The sequence below is a fragment of the Dama dama genome, chromosome 18, assembly GCF_033118175.1.
Source record: "Dama dama isolate Ldn47 chromosome 18, ASM3311817v1, whole genome shotgun sequence".
NCBI classification, from domain to species: Eukaryota; Metazoa; Chordata; class Mammalia; order Artiodactyla; family Cervidae; genus Dama; species Dama dama.
In genome coordinates this window covers 82,946,937-82,968,403 of record NC_083698.1, presented here as the reverse complement: position 1 = coordinate 82,968,403, position 21,467 = coordinate 82,946,937, and the positions used below count along the sequence as shown (strand labels likewise).

Below are 21,467 nucleotides of genomic sequence, written 5' to 3'. Positions count from 1 at the left end.
TCATAAATCCAGAAACGTGGTTTATTCATAGTTTAGAGTTGGCAATCAACTATTAGGAACACCTATCACACTTGGTACCTATTATTATAGGAAATCCACATGGAACAATGAGAACTAGTGTTTTAAAGATCTGAGTGGAGGTTTGAATCTGTTCTTCCTGCACAGTCCTGGGCAAACTGTAGCAAGGATATCAAGCCAGTCAATCCTAAAGGAAATCAACCCTGAATATTCATTGGAAGGACTGATGCTGAAGTTGAAGTTCCAATATTTTGGCCACCTTATACAAAGAGCCAACTCACTGGAAAAGACCCTGATGTCAGGAAGGTTGAGGACAGGAGGAAAAGGGGGTGACAGAACATGAGATGGTTGGATGGCATCACTGACGCAATGGGCGCAAGTTTGAGCAAACTCCAGGAGACAGTGAAGGACAGGGAAGCCTGGTGTTCTGCGGTCCATGGGGTCACAAAGAGTTAGCAATAGAACAGCAGCAACTATTACACTTCACAACACAATACAGTAGCATTGAATCCACAGGGCAGAAATCTGTTTCAAGGGATATAAATATTTTTTTCTTGTTTCTTTTTTTCTTATCATTTTTATTGGAATATAATTGCTTTAAAATGTTGTATTTGTGCTGTACAACAGTGTGAAGCAGCCATATATATACATTGACTTTGGCTAAAATTATGCCTTTTAGCCAAGGCATGATTAGGAAGTAGTGATAGGAAAAATGTGGTGGACTGGGCCAGAAAGACCTGTGGATCAAATCCGTGTTTGCTGTTTCCTGGATATATAACATGAGCAACTTATTTAACCTTTTGGCACCTGAATTTCTCTGTTCATAAATTCAGTGAATAAATATTGAACACCTTATTAAAATAATCAGGTGCTATTTTAGGCATTTGGGATACGTCCAGACAGATGTAGTTGTCTTAGGATAACATCAGACAAAAGTATCCCTGCCATGTCCTCAGAGAGCTTACATTTTGTTTGGGAGAGACTTGCAATAAGCAGCAAACATGCTGTGTAACAAAATTATGGAAGGTGATCATTTGCTATTTAGAAAATAGAGAAGATGGAGTTGGAAATATGGGAGTGGAGGAGGGTGTTGACAATTTCATCAAGTGATCACGGTCTGCCAGTCCTTGGCAGTACTGTCTTTCTAGTACATCAGGCGTAAAAGCTTGGAATCATATTTGACCCTTTTTTTGCTCATGCCACGTTTGTCAGGAAATCCATTTGTGCCTCTCTTCAGAGTATTTCCTAAGTCTGACAGTTGTCACTGTCTTCATCCTGCCACTCTGATGCATGCTTCATCTACTGGAAAGTGAAGAGCCCTTAAAGAATGACTAAATTTGAATAATGGAAATTTTATGGAACAGATTTTTTTTTTTATGTACATAATGTGTTAGGGCTGGTAATGAGCTAAGCTGTACAGAAGACCAAATTAGAACACTAAAATGGTTTATAGGAACAACTCACAGTTAAGCTACAGAATAGTGCTATTTCTGATGCTGTTCTAATTTAAAAGATCAAATTTAATATGTACATTTGGTTTTGTTTCCAAGAAAGAGGCAGGCTAAATAAAGTTTAAGAAATACTATCAACAAACCTCAAAGCTTTAAAACAGAGTTGTTGTTTTTATTCCCCCAGAGAGAAAAAGAAAATCTAGTGTAGTCTATTTCCTGTAAAGTTTGAAAATGCTGATACAGTCGGGGTGATTTCTGCCAGTCTCTTCCTTGAAGTATTTTTAATGAAAGCTAAATAAGAATAGGTTTTTTTCATGTGCTGTTATTACATTTTCCATCAAATAACACCTTGAAAATTTAGGGAAAATAACCAGTACACCGAAACTGTCAAATACATGATATATCTGCCTTTTACTTTCCTAAAATATTTCTAAAAGGCAAAACTGACGGTCATACAAATATAAAATGAATAAACAATGATTGTACTCAGTGTATAATTAATGAGCAAACTAGATAGATATTAGAACCTAGTCTGAAGAGCATTTGAAAAGTAGGTGTTTTTAGGCAAAGTTAAGATCCAAGTAAAACCCAGTAAAAGTGATTAATTTCCAACAAGGATTTTAAAAATAATCGTTGGATTCTCTTACTCACCAGATGCACATTACTTATATCACCACCAGGCAAAATTCTATAAAGTAACATGTAGCTTCAGCCATCTGGGATCTTATATCAGTAGTAAACAGTAAATTGGGGGCTTCCTTGGTGGCTCAGGTGATAAAGAATCCACCTGCAATGTGGGAGACATGGGTTTCATCCCTGGGTTGGGAAGAACCCCTGGAGAAGGGAATAGCTACCCACTCCAGTATTCTGGTCTGGAGAATTCCATGCACAGAGAAGCCTGGCAGGCTACAAACAGTAAATTAAACTCGGGACATTTACCCTGCATGAGCCTTGGATGGTCTTTGCTCACATATGGTATTGAAAGGATCTATTCTCTCACCTTTTTGTTAATATCTGAGTTTTGGCTGCTTTTTATGATAGCTTTTAAAATTAGTTCACAAATGTAAAAATGCTTTTGTGCTTTATTTTTTTTCCTCTTTTGCATGTACTGAAAAACTATCCAAATGTTATTCCCCACCTCCATCCCCAAAAGAAACCAAGTTATTACGTAACTGAGTAGCTGTGTGTTTTTTTCTGAGGATGCAAACTTACTATGTAGGAATGTTGCTTCAAACTATAGAGGAATATTAAAAGGCCCCTTAAGAAGCTTTCTTGGGAAAGTTAATAGTGGATGTAGATATTTAATAACTATGATAATACATTTGCAGTTTTAATATTGGTTACATGTAAATTATTTTAAAAGAAATAAGTTTAGGTTGGGAGGAAAGGAAGACAGGTGGTTTGAGGCTCTGGGACTGACTCATGAGATGGTGCCAGATGTTCCTTTCCAGCCCATGAACAAACTGGGGCGAGAGAGTCAGATGAGGTGCAGGTTGATGAACATGCTCTGGATGTGGTCCATTCACTCTGGAGATGAGGGTGTCTTAGGTTGCGGTTTAAATGATGCCAAAGAACGCGGTGGTAAAGGCATTGATTTTCTGGAGCATTAGGCAGTCATCTGAATGACGGCTGCTTTAGGCCATCACTCCCCAGCCGATTTTGTAGAGCTGTCATCCCATCCCTGGTGGCTCAGACGGTAAAGAATCCACCTGCAATGCAAGAGCTGTGGGTTCGTTCCCTGGAATGGGAAGATCCCCTGAAGGGGAGGGCATGACAACCTGCTCCAGTATTTTTGCCTGGAGAATCCCCATGTACAGAGGAGCCTGGCAGGCTACAGTCCATGGGGTCGCAAAAAGTCAGACATGACTGAGCGACTATGCACACAGCACAAGGCTTTTAAAGCCTGGAGACTAACGGATCAGGTAAATGCATTATATTTAGTGTCACAGTTTCTAAGACAGTCAAGTATATGTACATAATGTTTTATGATGAAATTGAGATCCGACTGATGTAACATTGTTATCTTAATAATTATTTTTAAGGAAAGACGATTCCCCAAGTTTATATCAAAAGAAATGGAGAGCGTGTATATAGAAGAGTTGCGGTCTTCAGTGAATTTGCTAATGGCCAATTTGGAGAGTCTTCCAGTTTCAAAAGGTGGCCCAGAATTTAAATTGCAAAAATTAAAACGTTCCCAGAACTCTGCCTTTTTGGACATAGGGGATGAGAATGAGATTCAGCTGTCAAAGTCCGATGTGGTCCTGTCATTCACCTTGGAGGTAAGTGCCTTTACCCCATGTTCACTTCTGACAGCGTAAATGAGGCTGCAGGATAATTTCTCCTGACCTTTGTGATAACATTTCAAATTTAAAGCACCATAATATATTTTAAAGAGGTTAAATTAGTCTTCATTGGCTAGACAATCAGATTGTGAATGCAAATTAATGCAAATTGTCCTTTAAACATAACAGTTGTGTTAGGGTTAAATAATAAAATAATACAAGCTTTGAGGCAAGTCGCTTGGTGCCAGCGAGGCCAGTGTAAGTTTATTGGTAGAAGAAGTACTGAAACACACTTGAGTAGAAATAGGATTTAAAACATATAATTGAATTCTCTGTAATTTGAAAACTCCTTTCAAGCTTTTGGTTATCCTTGTGGTTAATCTACTTTGACTATAAGAATCAGATCACATAAACCAGCTATAATGTATAATATTACAAAAGATGCTTACTCCTTGGAAGAAAAGTTATGACCAACCTAGACAGCATATTAAAAAGCAGAGACATTACTTTGCCAACAAAGGTCCATCTAGTCAAGGCTATGGTTTTTCCAGTAGTCATGTGTGGATATGAGAGTTGGACTATAAAGAAAGCTGAGCGCCGAAGAATTGATGCTTTTGAACTGTGGTGTTGGAGAAGACTCTTGAGAGTCTGTTGGACTGCGAGGAGATCCAACCAGTCCATCCTAAAGGGAATCAGTCCTGAATATTCATTGGAAGGACTGATGTTGAAGCTGAAACTCCAATACTCTGGCCACCTGATGCAAGGAGCTGACTCATTTGAAAAGACCCTGATGCTGGGAAAGATTGAAGGCGGGAGGAGAAGGGGACGACAGAGGATGAGATGCTTGGATGGCATCACCGACTCAGTGGACATGAGTTTGAATAAACTCCAGAAGTTAGTGATGGACAGGGAGGCCTGGCATGCTGCAGCCCATAGGGTCACAAAGAGTCAGACATGACTGAGCAACTGAACTGAACTGAACTGAATGTATAATACTGAGTACTATAGATGGTGAGAAGTAAAGACTTCCTTTCTGAGACTTGCAATTTCCTTATAGGTACAGTAAAATTCTTTTTTAAAAAAGCAAGTATAAATGTTATACATTTAAAATTGTGCTCCCCAAGACTGCACAATTTCATCCCTTGTATACAAAGCACTGGAAACCAAAGATAACTGTTCCCTGACTGCTGCTGCCGATCCCTGTGGATATTTTTCATGATGCATTTCCTCAACTGCTCATCTCTGTATATAGGTTTTTACACAACATCCACACATATGCTTGAAATATCTAGCTTAAATTTATAGCCTCTCAAAAATTAAAGCTTGTAGCTCTTTTCTTGCATTGTTCTATTCTCTCTCTGCTGGGGCCCACTATTGCTATTTGAGTCTGCTAATTAACAAAGCTAAGTATGTAGTCTTAGGAGGTACAGTTTTAGATTTATTTGTTTATAGTTCTTAAACTTGGCTTGTTACCTTTATAGCAGAAAAAACAAATGCTTCTGTTCCTTTCTCCACTTATTCAACTTGAAATTCAAGTTTGAGGAGAAGACAACTGCCTCTCTTTTTTCACTTCCAGCCTAACCTTTCCTTTGTAAATTAATAGGTTAAATTTAGCATCAGAGTAGAAACAGATTTTCTTCTGACTCCAAACTCAGTTCCGGGATTAGCTAATAACTTTGCCAAGTAGCTTTGCTCCTGGGTTTCTTCTCAATCTCTTTAAGCTCATAACCTAAGAATGTTTAATTTGAACCTAAGAAGTATCTCAGGTATAAAATTTCCCATTCATTCCTGAGTCAGGTTTCCTATGGACTTAAATGAAAAGTGCCAACTCCTTTTTTTCTTAAGGTTTTGTACAAAACAAAATCAGTTATTTAATGACAGTCTAACTTTTCCTGCCAAGAGTTTGGCATTTAAATTCGTTAATGATAAAAATAATTTGAAAATCAAATTATTTTTGTAATGTTTAAGCATACCATTATTTCTATAAGCACGCATAACTGAAAACAGTTCAAAACACATTCTCTTTTCTCTATTGTTTAAAAATCTTACACCATTGTAAATAATTAGCTTTTATGAATTCTCTCTCCCTTTTGAAAACAAAATTATGCTCATGAGTTCATTTTTCTATGAATTGTTAGTCTGTGCTTTATTGCCAGTGTGTTCAATAGGGCTGTTCAGTTAACAATAAAATGGTGTTAGGAGGATAATATGATTTAAAACTTCATTTAGCCATGGTCTAAGAAGCTTCCATATTTTTATAATTATTTTGACATGCTCTGTTACTATGTCTATGTAAGACAGATATTTTCCTGTCATAGCATAGTACAGATATGTTCTATAGTGCCTACAGTATTTTAAATAGGAGTCGTGTCTCAGAACAAATTGAAATCACTTTCAAGGGCAGACTACACCATGCTTGTCTGTGGAACTCCAGAGGGAATGGACTAGGTGCCTCCTCCAGCCCCAGGGCCTCTGACCTTTGCCTAGCTAAACTGAATAATTATCCTTCACCCGTTTTCCAGGCTTCCCTCATCCGACACCAGATTTCAGCCTGAGAAAACTCCGAAAGGCAAGCAGTTAATCCATTTTAAGGGTTTCACATTTCATCCGTCAGATTGAATATATCCAGCGGAGAAGGAATTTGTTTCTCCTAGAAACAGAAGTCCCAGTCTAAAGAATAAGTGCAGATTTGAAACACTGCTCAAATTTTATCATCTCTGTAAAATTTCTACCCACTCATCCCATCTCCCACCACAGCACCTAACATAAAATTCAGGGATATTATTCATTATCTGGTTTTCTTGACTAGAATGTAAACTAGGAAGTTAAGGTCTTTTTTTCTTCTGTTTTTGTTTACTGAGGTATTCTAAGAGCCCGAAAGAGTACCTGGCCACTCAGTTGACATGATAACTGTTTTTTGAGTTAGGGACTTTAATGGTATCAAAAATCAGCTGTTGGCCTCGCAAGATTACTTTTAGGTCTCTTCATTCATGAAGCTTTCAGAGAGAATTATAAAGCAAAAGACAAGCTAACTCACAAAACACTAAGCTATACAGTGGTATGTCAGAATTAAATAGTCAAGTGAAGTTAGGAAAATGATCATCCAGGAAGTTATGAGTCTGTATGTTGTCATACAGAAATGATGAAATGGTGTCAGTGGCATGAATATAGTTTTTTTTTCACACTGTTTTTGTTGGTAATAGGGCAGCAGACCCCATGACCTTCTCTGTATCTGGAGGTACTTTTATAGTCCCCTGTTGACCAGACTGCTCAGCTTCCTCTTACTACAACCTCAACATGCCTGAGTTGCCACATAACTCTGTGGATGGACAATGTCTTATTCAGAAGCATGTTATTTCATATTTTGTACATGCTTCCCTTCTTTATGCTTCTAGAATAACTTTGTTTTATCCTTATTACATCATTCATCTAGAGATCTGGGAAGAGAAGACAGAACACAGATCAGTTTTATTTTCTGCAGTTTCATTATCAAGTTTTGCTGGGAATTGTTTGAAACAGTTACCTAAAGTTAGAGGAGATGATGGTCCATGAAATTCTTGGCTGCTTTTATCCTTCATAATTGAAACTAGCTGTGCTTTTCAAATTCCTTTTGGAAATCAGATCTGCAGAATATTGTTGTTTTATTTACTTATATGTATGGGCTTCCCCAGTGTCTCAGCGGGTAAAGAATCTGCCTGCAATGCAGGAGACACAGGAGATGCAGGTTCTATCCCTGGGTAGGGAAGGTCCCCTGGAGGAGGGCATAGAAACCCATTCTCCATTCTTGCCCGGAGAATCCCATGAACAGAGGAGCCTGACGGGCTACACGAGGTCACAAAGAGTCAGACACAACTGAGAAACTAAGCAGGCACACATGCACGGATTCACAATAGAAGTTACATCTTTTGAAAGTGGCGGTCCTGCAGGATCGAACGTTCCCAACACACGATGGGAGCGTTGTTTTGAAGGGCAGAAGACTTTGACAAGTCATCTGTTTTAGGTTGTCCTGTTTATAGTATAGCTTGTAGTAGAGGTAATGGAAATAATGGTAAGCAGATTCTTCCTTTGTTCTCTCTTGCACTCTGGCTATTAAACACACAACAGAAAGAGATGCAGGACAGATACAATGTGAACTCGTGCCATCAAGATTTCTAGATTTATCTAGTGTACTCAATTCTCTTTCATGCTTAGTACTTCATCTCAGCTTCCTTGAGTGTTAGAGAGACTGTGAACACTGTTACTATTATCTATTAATTCTCATAGTGTGTTTTCATTGTGTTTATTTTTATTCATATGTTGGTATGCATTTCAGTGTGACAAAATGATAAAAGCCTTGGCTGAGGGAAGAAAATGCTTCTGAGTTTGACTTGTATTTTTGGTGATCAGTTTCCCATATGTTTTTTTATGGAAAAACAAAACAGTAGGCATTTGTATTTACAAAAAATCTTGTACCAGAACTAAAAGGAATAAAAGTTCTGTTAAGATGATTTATTTCTTTGAGACCTTTTTGCCTCAAGGTTCATATCATAACTCTACAAAAGGTATAATGATTTAGTGATGTATTAAAAAATCAATAAATGATACATACATTTTTAGTGGATATTTTGGTAGCTACATGGCATGAATGCTGTTAATATTGTTTGTACATATACAACAGGAGATCAATAAAATATACATATGTATTTTATATATATATGAATTCCATTGAATATATTTTATGAATGTTGAGAATGTAGGAAAATTCATTATGCAAAATTTTTTAAAAGGCTATAGTAAATAATATTCAGCAGTATTCATATTTTATGTGTATATCCAGTGAGAATGTTAGGTTACAATATTTTAAGATTGGCAGCCTTTTATACAAAGATAAAAAGCACACTTGTAAATTATGTTTCCCTTCTCCCCAGGAGTTATGAATATATAAGCTAATATCAGTCTTTCTACTCTTTTCCAGTAGACTTTATCAAATTAATGGATTGGGAAAATATTTTTCCTTGTCTGGTTAATAGTAAGATATTCTTGGCAAGTTATACTTTTTATATTTTCATAAGATATACATTGGCCATAAAGAAAATTCTTTTGTAAATGCTGATAGTCATATAAATAAGTGAGTATAGACATTTTCTGATGCCACGTATTGATTATCTGTGAATTGGTATGATGGTGACAGTGTCTACCAGTCACCTTATATGGAATTCAACCTGTATTCTTGTAACACATTCACTGAATTTTCATCATTCTGCTTTGCCTCATGCACACCTGCCAAAATTGTTTTATAGGATCTGAGTGTATATCTCACTTCATTGTGGCTCATATCTAGAGACTTTAACTTAATTTCTGGCAGGAGATGCATCTTCAGATACCAGACTTTTTCAAAATGTTATGTACTATACCTTCCATGAATAAAGATGGATTATAAGGAAGATAAAATACCGTCGAGATTGTCAGATAATTATATCAGTTGGTCAGCCTAATTGTAGTTCATTCTGTTGTCTCTGTTGCTAAATGTTGTCAATTTGACAAATCTGTGAAACATTTTTTTGTCTTTAGATTGTCATAATGGAAGTGCAAGGTTTGAGGTCAGTCGCTCCCAATCGAGTTGTTTACTGTACAATGGAAGTGGAAGGAGGAGAGAAACTGCAGACAGACCAGGCGGAAGCCTCAAGGCCACAGTAAGCCCGCTGGGAAAAAATGTGTTTTCCTTCCCTCCCAAAGAAATCGTGCCTTATCGATTTGCAGAATTGTATGGTTTTGTACTCTGAAACTGTTAGTTGGCTACCTCTGTCTCAACTGTGTTACAATCAGTGAGTGCCTTTCTGAATAACGAGGCTGTAATTAGAGCTATGGCAGAAGCGCCAGTGTAGTGCAAACAGAAAATCCAGCATGCATATGTGAAACTAATTATTAGGCAATTAAATGTTTGTCAGTCATTCGTAAGGAGACGTGTGTTATGTGTTATTTAAAAGATAGTGCTCGATTCTATTTCAGTTACTAGTAGTATAATCTATAGCTTTTCCACCTCAGTGGCGGTGCTGAGGTAGATGGTGTGGGTGATGTCTTGGGATGCTCCAGTGAGGAGACTTGAGTTAGAGAACCAGTTCATGACTAGTGAGCAGTGACTGGAAATGCTAACACTGTTCATTGCTGGCAGTTTTATGTTTCGGATGCTGGAAATGAGTGTAATTAAGTTTGGAAAATATTTTGTTTAACTGATTTCACACTTGCAAAACATCACAACCTCTGGTAGAAATAACCTGACATTGGCCAGAAGAATTCAAATGAAGATCCCCTGGCCTTCATCTGCACACTGCCTTTCAATAACATTTTTTTATTCTATTTAGATTTCATTCAGAATTTCTTTACAGGACTTGGCATTTTTGCCTTATTATGTAGAGTCTTCGTTCAGGAAACCTCAGCCTCTGAACTTCTGGCTAATCACTGGCTAAGCACTGCATAGACAGAAATGAATAGGAAACTGATTTTTCTTAGAGCAGACGGAGTCAAAGGAGGTATACAGAAGATTGCGTGCAATAGGGCAGTTGTGCACAGTGTCCCAGGGTTGAGAAGAAGCAATCTGAAACTTCTCATCCTGCCTTAGAAAAGCCTACAGGTCTACCCCTGGCCAGTCTCTCCTTACCTCCGGGACCTCACCTTGCCCCTCTGTTCCTCTGGTCAGTCACTCTTCCACCTCCCTGGACCTCATGAAGTTCCTCACACCTCTCAAGCTTCTCTTGTCATGGCACTTGCTTTTTCCTCTGCCTGCAGTGACTTTGCCTCTTATCTTTTTAAAGCTGGATCCTTAGTATTGAGAAATAATCCCTTGCTGAGCACAATTCAGTCCCTCAGATGACCCGTTGCTAAGCTGATATTTTCTGACTCATCACTTTATAATTTTTAAATTAGTGGTTTCTCATCTGTGTATTTTGTATTGTTTCCCTTCCTCTGTCCTTTTTGGGAAAAAACAATACTTATTTGGCTGCACCAGGTCTTAGTTGAGGCACACAAGGGTCTTCAATCTTCATTGCAGCATGCATGATATTTTTTGTTTTAGTTGCAGCGTGTGAAATCTAGTTCCCCAAGCAGGGATAGAATCCGAACCCCCTGCATTGGGAGTGTGGAGTCTTAGGCACTGGACCACCAGGAAAGTCCTTCCTCTCTCCTTTTGAACAGAGCTCTTGTCCTATCAATCTTATATCATAGTACCTAGGAGACAGTTAATCAGAATTTACTAATTTGCCTGCCTGAGCTTACTTTTATGCCTTGTCATAGTAAATATTAAATGATGTTGTATCTATTCCTGCAGCCAAATAGAATTGACTTATAATGTGACAATGAAGTGAAAATAAGGAGGATAAATAGCTTTTTAAGAGGTTAAAACCTCTTAAGAGGAGGCTATGTGAGATGGAAAGGGAGATTGGAACCATTTCTAGGAGGGCATATGGAGTCAAGAAAGAGGTTTGGTATTTATTTTAAAATATTAGCTGTTTTACTATATTCACAGTGTTATGCAACCACTGTCAATTTTAAAACATACTCATCACCTCCAAAAGAAACTCTCATTTTAAAAAACTTTATTTACTTTTTATTACTTGGCCATACCATGTGGCCTCTTGGATCTTACTTCCCCTTCATGTTCAGTCTCTCAGTTCTGTCCAACTCTTTGCAACTCCATGGACTGCAGCATGCCAGGCTGCCCTGTCCATCAGCAACTCCTGGAGCTTACTCAAGCTCATGTCCATCAAGTTGGTGATGCCATCCAACAGTCTCATCCTCTGTCATCCCCTTCTCCTCCCACCCAGTCTTTCCCAGCATCAGGGTCTTTTCAGATGAGTCAGCACTTCGCATCAGGTGGCCAAAGTATTGGAGTTTCAGCTTCAACATCAGTCCTTCCAATGAATGTTCAGGACTGATTTCCTTTAGGATGGACTGGTTGGATCTCCTTGCAGTCCAAGGGACTCTCAAGAGTCTTCTCCAACACCACAGTTCAAAAGCATCAGTTCTTTAGTGCTCAGCTTTCTCTGTGGTCCAGCTCTCACATCCATACATGACTACTGGAAAAACCATAGCTTTGTCTAGAAGGACCTTTTTCAGTAAAGTAATGTCTCTGCTTTTTAGTATGCTGTCTAGGTTGGTCATAGCTTTTTTTCCAAGGAGCAAGCATCTTTTAATTTCATGGCTGCAGTCAACCATCTACAGTGATTTTGGAGCCCAAAAGAATAAAGTCTACCACTGTTTCCACTGTTTCTCCATCTATTTGCCATGAAGTGATGGAACCAGATGCCATGCTCTTTGTTTTCTGAATGTTGAGCTGTAAGCAAACTTTTTCACTCTCCTCTTTCACCTTCATCAAGAGGCTCTTTAGTTCTTCTTCACTTTCTGCCATAAGGGTGGTGTTATCTGCATATCTGAGGTTACTGATATTTCTCCCAGCAATCTTGTTTCCAGCCTGTGCTTCCTCCAGCCCAGCGTTTCTCATGATGTACTCTGCATATAAGTTAAATAAGCAGGATGACAGTATACAGCCTTGACGTACTCCTTTTCCTATTTGGAACCAGTCTGTTGTTCCATGTCCAGTTCTAACTGTTGCTTCCTGACTTGCATACAGGTTTCTCAAGAGGCAGGTCAGGTGGTCTGGTATTCCCATCTCTTTCAGAATTTTCCACAGTTTATTGTGATCCACACAATCAAAGGCTTTGGTATAGTCACTAAAGCAGAAGTAGATGTTTTTCTGGAACTCTCTTGCTTTTTCGATGATCCAGCAGATGTTGGCAATTTGATCTCTGGTTCCTCTGCCTTCTCTAAAACCAGCTTGAACATCTGGAAGTTCACGGTTCATGTGTTGTTGAAGCCTGGCTTGGAGAATATTGAGCATTACTTTGCTAGCATGTGAGATGAGTGTAATTATGTGGTAGTTTGAGCATTCTTTGGCATTGCCTTTCTTTGGGATTGGAATGAAAACTGACCTTTTCCAGTCCTGTGTCCACTGCTGCGTTTTCCAAATTTGCTGGCATATTGAGTGCAGCACTTTCACAGCATCATCTTTTAGGATTTGAAATAGCTCAACTGGAATTCCATCACCTCCACTAGCTTTGTTCGTAGTGATGCTTCCTAAGGCCCACTTGACTTCACATTCCACGATGTCTGGCTCTAGGTGAGTGATCACGCCATCGTGATTATCTGGATCATGAAGATTTTGTACAGTTCTGTGTATTCTTGCCACCTCTTCTTAATATCTTCTGCTTCTGTTAGGTCTATACCATTTCTGTCCTTTATTGAACCCATCTTTGCATGAAATGTTCCCTTGGTATCTCTAATTTTCTTGAAGAGATCTCTAGTCTTTCCCATTCTATTGTTTTCCTCTATATCTTTGCACTGATCCCTGAGATACTAGATACTAGACCCTTTATATATATATGTGTGTGTGTGTGTGTGTGTGTGTGTATATATATATATATATGTTTTGCATGTTTCCTTCCATTCATTCATTGTCTTTTTACTTTGTTAGGAAAGTCTTTTGAAGCATAAGTTTTATCTAGTTTTTTGTTGCTTGTGCTTTTGGTGTCGTATCTAAGAATCCAGTGCCAAATCCAAGGTCACATACATTTATTCCTGTGTTTTTTTGCCTATACTATCATGATTTCAGCTTTTACATTTCTGTCATTGATCCCTTTTAAGCTAATTTTGGTACATAGTATGTAGGGTACAACTTCCTTCTCTTGTGTATGACAGTCCAGTTGTCCCAACACCATTTATTGAAGAAACTACTTGTCCAGTCAATATTCTTGGTACCCTTTTAAAAATCATGGGTTTATTTATGTACTCTCAATTTTGAAATATTTCCAATGATACATCTATATGTTTATTTATTCTTATGCTAGTACCACATTATCTTGTTTACCACTGCTTTGTATTAAGTTTTAAATTCAGGTGCATGTGTCTCCTAAATACATTCTTTTTCAAGATTATTTTGGCTATTCTGATTTTCCATATTAGTTTTAGGATCATTGTCAATTTCTGCAGAAGCTTTGTAAATATCACCAGCTAAGATTCAGATAGGAATTGTATTGAACCTGGGGTCAATTTAGAGAGTATTGCCATCTTAACAATATTAAGTCTTCCTACTGAGGAACATGGGATGTCTTTGCATGTATCTGAATCTATAATTTCTTTCAACAGTGTCTTGTAGTTTTCAAGATACGTTTTTTACTTCTTGGGTTAAGTTTATTTCTGGTATTTTATTCTTTTTGATGTTATTATTAATGGAATTGTTCATTTGAATTCATTTTTGGATTATTTATTGCAAGTGTATAGAAGTACAGTTGATTTTTATATGTTACTTCCATTTGATGTACCCTTACTGAACTTGTTTATTCTAATAATTTTTACTGGATTTCTTAGACTTTTATCTATTTAACATGACATTTGCTAATAATGATTCTTTTACTTCTTACTGCCCAATCCAAATGCTTTTTATTTAATTTTTTGCCTAATTGCCCTAGCTTCTTCAGTACAATGTTAAATAGAAGTGGCAAGAATGGACATTCTTGTATTCTTGATTTTAGGGGAAAAGCATCATCTTTCATCATTAAACATGATGTTAGCAGTGCCTTTTTAATATATACCGCTTATCTGTTTGAGGAAACTCCTTTCTACTCCTAGTTTGAGTGGATTTTTTTCCATGAGAGAGTGTTGGACTTTGTCAGTTGTCTTCTTTGCTTCTATTGATATGATCATGTGGTATTTGCCTTTTATTCTATCAATATGGTACATTGCATTCTATGGTATTGGGGGTGTTAACCCAACCGTGCATTTCTGATGTAATTGCCACTTGGTCATGATATGTACTTCTTATTGTTACTGGTTTAAGTGTTCTAGTATCTTGTTGAGGATTTTTTAAATCTATCTTCATAAGAGATTGGTCTGTAGTACCCCTTCTTTGGTGACTTCTGTCTGACTTTATATTGGCCTCATAAAAACTTCTTGTAAGGGTATGAAGAATTGGTATTAATTATTGTTTATATATTTGGTAGGATTACCAGTGGGACTATCAGGGGTTGGATTTTTGTTTGTAGGTCTTTTGTGATTACTAATTCTGATTACATAATGAACCACGACAGCCCTGCTGGGTTAGGTTCTTGGTGAAAACCTGCTTTACACATGGCTGCCTTCTGGCTGTGTCCTCACATAGTGAAGAGAACCATCTCATTTCTCTTCATCCTCTTATAAGGACAGCCATATTTTCATGGGTCTCTCCCCACATGACCTCATCTGAGCCCAATTACCTCCCAGAGGCCCCGCCTCCAAGTACAGTCACATTGGGGATTAGGGCATCAACATATTAATTTGGAGCGTTCATAAACACTACCCTACTCTAGCACTCCATGAGTTCTTAAGGGAGTGCAAAGTCCTTAGAAGCGCAACACCATAATGCTTTTAAAGAATCTTTTTTTTTTCCCCCAAGTTTTACTGATGTATAATTTATATAGCATAAAATTCTTCTATTGAAATTTAGATGATTTTTAATAAATTTATACACTTGTGCTACCATCACGACTCAGTTTCAGAACACATTATTTCACAAAATTGCTTCATTCCCATTTGCAGTCTTACTCAGTTCCAGGAAACCACTCATATGCTTTCTAGCTCTATAATTTTTTTCTGAACATTTTCATATAAATGATATGCAAAATGTAGTCTTTTGTATCTGGCTTTTTTTTCACTTGGCATAATCTCTACAGAGTGTATTTAATTGATACTTAAATATTTGTTCAATGAAATGAGTTAATTTTTTATAGTTATTTTATCAATAACTTTTTCACAAATAGTAAAATTTTTGAAAGCTACTTCCCATTTAATTTCTAATGAACTCAGAATGTACTCATAAAGAGATGCTATAATAGGAAAATTACACATGGACAATTTAAGTGAATTAAAATATTTGTGAGTTAGAAAATATTGCAGTAAGCCTCCAATACTGTTTTCTTGGGGGCTTTCAAGGTGGCACTAGTGGTAAAGATCCAGCCTGCCAATGGAAGAGATGTAAGAAACCCAGGTTTGGTCCCTGGGTCTGGAAGATCCCGTGGAGGAGGAAATAGCAACCCACTCCAGTATTCCTACCTGGAGAATCCCATGGACAGAGGAGCCTGGTGGGCTACAGTCCACAGGGTTGCAAAGAGTTAGTCACCACTAAAAGCGACTTAAAGTACAGACAGTCCTTTTATTACTCTTACCACAAGGAAATTTGGCTGAAATATCTTACGTGCATTTCCTCATGAATTCTGAGTTAATTTTTAAGAAGAACTAAAGGATGTGTTTATCATTGTTCCCAGCACAGATTTCCTTAAAAATGTATCTCCTAAATGCTGACCAACTGCAACTTTTCAGCAGTGTGGTTACTTTTATCTTGAATTCATCTTATACAACAGGAAAGGCATTCATCTCCATCATCATAGTGAATTATGCCTCGGACATGTTTTCTAAATTTCATTGTTTCAACAGTTTGTGCTTTGTTGGAGATCAATTCATCCTTCTGTCTGATGTTAAAGCGCCTTATTTAGTCCACATTTCCAATAAATGTAATCAAGATTTCTAGCCATTGCCTATTTCATTCCTGTAATTCAGATTTCCTGCCAGCAATTAGGTAGAAAACAGCGTGTGAGGTTGGCACATAACTTAGATTGTGGAACCTGGGATCTAATAAAAACGATGTTTATAGACAAGTTTGATTCATGAAGAGTGGTAGTCATCTATTAAAGTTTCATTTTTACTTTTGTTTTCTTTTTTAATAGCGGTGATGGAATGTAGACAAATGGTATCTTCAGTGGAGAAAATTCATCATTTCATAGTCTCTCAGTGAACCGGGGAAAGTTTAGTTCTCTATAATAACATACAGAAGCATTGTTGCTCCACTTTTATAGCTTTTTACCATTTTGAGACATTTCATTATTTCAATTTTAGCCCGTCCTCTTAATGATGCCACCTGAATGGAAGTAGAGGGGTAGTCAGACAACAGACTGAAGCTGGAAGGGGCAGGGAGTGACTTGTTGTGGTCATGTAGTGGTCACCAGTCTCTTGATATGTGGTGATCTTAACACACTTAAACACTTTCCCTAAAGACAATGAGCATCCTTCAAGTGTCTAAAACATAAGAGCTAATGATACCCTATGGGAGGCCAAGGTAGATCTTGGTTCTGGGGAAATAAATGCAAGGGAATTCATTTTTAAAAACCAATCAGGAACTGCTGGGAGCTGGGAATGGGGAGTTGCTTTTCAAGGAGTGCATGCTAAGTCACTTCAGTCGTGTCTACCTCTTTGCGACCCCATATTCTGTAGCCCACAAGGCTCCTCTGTCTGTGGGATTCTCCAGGCAAGAGTACTGGAGTGGGTTGCCATTTGCTTCTCCAATGCAAGCAGTATAATGTTTCAAATATGCAAGGTGACTAAAATTCTAGAGTTTTGCTGTCCAACATTGTGCAACAATACAATACTGTATTGTTCTCCTAAAAGTTCTTTAAGAGGGTAGATTTCATGTTAAATGTTCTTGGCACACACAGGAAAGATCCTGGGAAGCAGCACTGTTTTTTGTGATACCTTCTCTCTCTCTCATCCCGTAGTGCTGTCTTATTAAAGACATTTGAAGGTTAATAGGTCTCTGTCCCCGACCCCCATCAAAGCAAATAATAAAATAGAAAGGCAAGGAACAGTAAGAAAAGCTATTGAGTTGTATCATTAGACAAATATATTTATGCTTATTGGGACAGAACATTCTTCTACCTCATGGAAATGATGGGAAACGCAGACTTCAGTACTTGCTTATGGAAATTTTAAATTCTGAACCAGAATTATAACAATCTGTCAAACTATTGAAAGAGTATTGCCTCTTATGGGAAGCTTAACAGAATGACAAGCTACTGGGACACATATTTAAGAGAGATTTAATAAAAATAAACCAAGAGAAAGGTAACCGTATTTTTTAAAAAAAACATAGTTGTTTTCATTTTAATATCTACTAAGGCCAAAATTAGTTTTGAAGTGTAATTCATTATCCAGCTACTCTTGCTGACAAGAGATAGAATGTACTACATTTTAAAATCATCTGTCAAAAGTATGCCTATTCTTAATCCATCAAGAGGAAAACACTCAAACCACTCTCATTTTCATCTTTAAAAATACGAGATTCCCTCCTCTTATATAAAGTTGCCAGAAATAACATTTCTCTAAAACTCATGCTACTGGTGCAGAAGAAAATGAAGCCTAAAGAGACAGACATTGGCCTAATACAGAAATTGCATTCAGGGAATTACAGGGAAAGCGTGATGGATTAAGATTCCAGACCCTTGCTGAAAAGCACTAATGGAAAACAGCATTGAGAGAGCTTGGGAGAAAGTGCATATCTGTGAGTCTCAACATCTCGAGGAGGGATTAACAGTTTGTAAGTAAAAGTGAAAAGAAAGTGAAAGTTGCTCAGTCATGTCTGACTCTTGGAGACCCCATGGACTACACAGTCTGTGGAATTCTCTAGGTCAGAATACTGGAGTGGGTAGTATTTCCCTTCTCTAGGGGATCTTCCCAACCCAGGGATCAAACCCAGGTCTTCTGCATTGCTGGTGGAATTTTTACCAGCTGAGCCACAAGGGAAGCCCAAGAATACTGGAGTGGGTAGCCTATCCCTTCTCCAGCAGATCTTCCTGACCCAGGAATCAAACTGGGGTCTCCTGCGTTGCAGGCGGATTCTTTACCAGCTGAGCTGTCAGGGAAGCCCCTGACTTCCCCTTATAATCCTTGACTTTTTTCCAGAGCAATGTTTTGGAGTTGTTTTCATCATTGTTTGATCTATGTATCCAATTTATTGAGTGGGAAACATTTCACAGAGTATGTGTCGCAAACAACTTTTCTCATGGTGCTGCTCTCAGATGTGCTCCAGAAATACCCTCCTGTTCTAGTGAGAGAGATCTTAGCAGAACCCAGAGCTTTGCTGCCCATTTTCAGGTGTCCAATAACATGTTTGAAAGTAAAAGTGTTAGTCCCTTGATTGTGTCCAGCTTTTTGCGACCCCATGGGCTGTAGCCCACCAGGCTCCTCTGTCCATGGAGTTCTCCAGGCAAGGATACTGGAGTGGGTTGCCATTTCCTTCTCCAGGGGATCTTGCCAATCCAGAGATGAAACCTGGGTCTCCTGCGTTGCAAGCAGATGCTTTACCCTCTGATCCACTTTTCAGGTGTCAAATAACATGCTTAGCTATTCAAATTTTCCTATCACTTTAAATCAAAACCTACCCATTTCAAAAGGGTAAGATTTCCCTTGGTGGTTTCCCTGGTGCCTCAGATGGTAAAGAATCTGCCTGCAGTGCAGGGACCCAGGTTCGATCCCTGGGTCGGAAAGATCCCCTGGAGAAGTAAAGGGCTACCCACTTCAGTATGCTTGCCTGGAGAATTCCATTCACAGAGGATCCTGGTGGGCTATAGCACATGGGGTCGCACAGAGTCAGACGTGACTGAACGACTAACGCTTTCCCTTTCACATTCTTTTCCTTTCTTTCCTCCCAGCATGCCCAGAAACCTGTCCTGGGGAAAGGGTACTATTGTCTGTTCCTCACTTGCATTTTGTTTTTGCCTGCCTGTATGTACTTTTCTACCAGTTTTGGGTAGGCTGGAGGAGGGAAGAGGTGAAGGGGCAAAATGCCTTTGTATTAACATATAAGTGCTCTCTGTAGTCCTCTCTTGGTTAGCAGATGCCTTCTGTCATGGAAAATGTCCACATTTAACTTTTCTCTGGTGCAGATCCTTGGAGACACACCCCCTGCTGCCCAGAACTTCTGACCTCACACTCTTCCTTTCTAGAATAATGCATCCTGTAGCCACCTTCCTTCCTCTTCCCCCGAGCCACTGCTTTAATGATGTTGCCCGCAAATTCTCTTCTTGCTTGAACAAGTTTTCTCAGCAGATGGCTCACACATTGGGTTGGCCTGAAGGGAGAAGAGGGCGGCGGTTGATGAGATGGTTAGACAGCATCACCAACTCAATGGACATGCATCTGAGCAAACTCCGGGAGTTAGTAGATAGAGCAGCCTGGCATGCTGCAGTCCATGGGATCAAGAGTCAGACACAACTTAGTGACTGGACAACAAGAAAAGTTCATTCAGGTTTCTCTATAAGATGTTAATGAAAAAACCCAAATGAACTTTTAGGCCAACACAGTAAATTGGTGACCTGGGTTTGTTCTCTGGGTCAGGAAGATCCCCTGGAGAAGGGAATGGCTACCCACACCAGTGTTCTTGCATGGAGAATTCTGCCCATGGACAGAGGAGCCTGGAGGGGGCTGCAGTCCATGGGGTCACAAAGAGTTGAACACGGCTGATCGACTTCCACTTTACCTTTAATAAAATGGAAGTTCCTTGAATACAAAGGCTGTATATGATACCTCCTGGTTCTCGTCTAGCACCAGCCATAAAATGGCCCATTTGTGGTCTGTAATCTAATTTAAATATTTTCTCTACTATGTAGATTATTAAAAGAAAATACAGTCTCTCAGTAGGTATCAGAGTATGACTCTTGATTAACAGGATGTCCAGTCCTCATTCTCACACCCCAAGCTCCCATTTATCTAGAAGTTCCTTGGGAAACATATTCCCTTTAAAGGACCAGTTCTTCTGCTTCTGTGTGCTATACTGAGGCTGGAATTCAAAAGTACTTTCAGATCTTTGTTACCCTGGATACCCTGAGATGAGGGACCACTTGGGTAAACAAGAGGACTTGCCAAGGGATACAGGGGCACAAGTTCAGCTTTAATAGAATTGGTATATGATTCTTCTAGTTCATAAATACTGTTCCCTGAAGCCCTTCTTTCCAGGGAAGAGCCTGCTAAGCGCAAGTTCTCTCTCAACCCACTTTTCAGACTCCTTTCTTTGACTTTACAAAAGAAAGGTTCACCTCTCATCCAACTTGAATCTTACCATGATGTTTTTCCTAGAGTGGAAAACCTCCACATCACCATTCAAAAGGAAAAAAAAAATTAATGTTCCTGGTAGTTTTGAGAAAACAATTGACCAATGATATAATAAATCCTTCTGCAAATTAGATGTCTTCTAGTTCTCTGCTTTCAACAAAGTTGATGGATTTGTTCAAGTTTTAAACTGCTGGATGATTGAAAAATAGTTTTTGCTTATCAATCACTGTATTTTTACATTCATATATGAAGGGAACAGATTGATAGACAGTGCTGTAATAATGCCCCATCTACTTATTTTCTTAGTTTATAGGAAAGAAGGAAAATGGGTTAAAATTGATGTTGAACTGTCTCAGTGTAGAATTAAGCTACAATCATTTGTATATACATGAAATAATAGGAAAAATAGCTCTATCCGTTTCATTAAGACATGCATTTCTAATGAATATTTTTACTTTTCACATTTATTAATATTCATCATACTTCTTTGGGATCACTTGGATAGTAATTGTAATAAACTAAATTTAGAAGGAATTTTACTTTGATTTTTATTTTTGACAAATTTTGTTTGTATTTAAGGTGTCCAACGTGATGCTTGTTATGTGCAGACATTTTAAATTGACCTGACTATGGTAATCATTTCCCATATTCATCAGCTCCCATAGTCACCTTTGTGTGTTTGTGTGGTGAGAACCCTTGATCTAGTCTTAAGAAATTTCAAGTATACACATTATTATTAGTCACCATGCTGAGAAATTCATACCCTTTGATC

General features: G+C 38.3%; 1 protein-coding gene across 7 annotated transcripts in view; it reads left to right on the top strand.

Moving 5' to 3' along the window:
- CADPS2 (calcium dependent secretion activator 2) overlaps positions 1–21,467 on the top strand; it is a 555,077-nt gene that overhangs the window by 236,083 nt on the left and 297,527 nt on the right. For all 7 annotated transcript variants that reach the window (XM_061165698.1, XM_061165697.1, XM_061165696.1 and 4 more), the window contains exons 5-6: positions 3,512–3,748; positions 9,302–9,423. In XM_061165698.1, the coding sequence (XP_061021681.1) occupies positions 3,512–3,748; positions 9,302–9,423 (359 nt within the window). The remainder of the gene's footprint in view (positions 1–3,511; positions 3,749–9,301; positions 9,424–21,467) is intronic.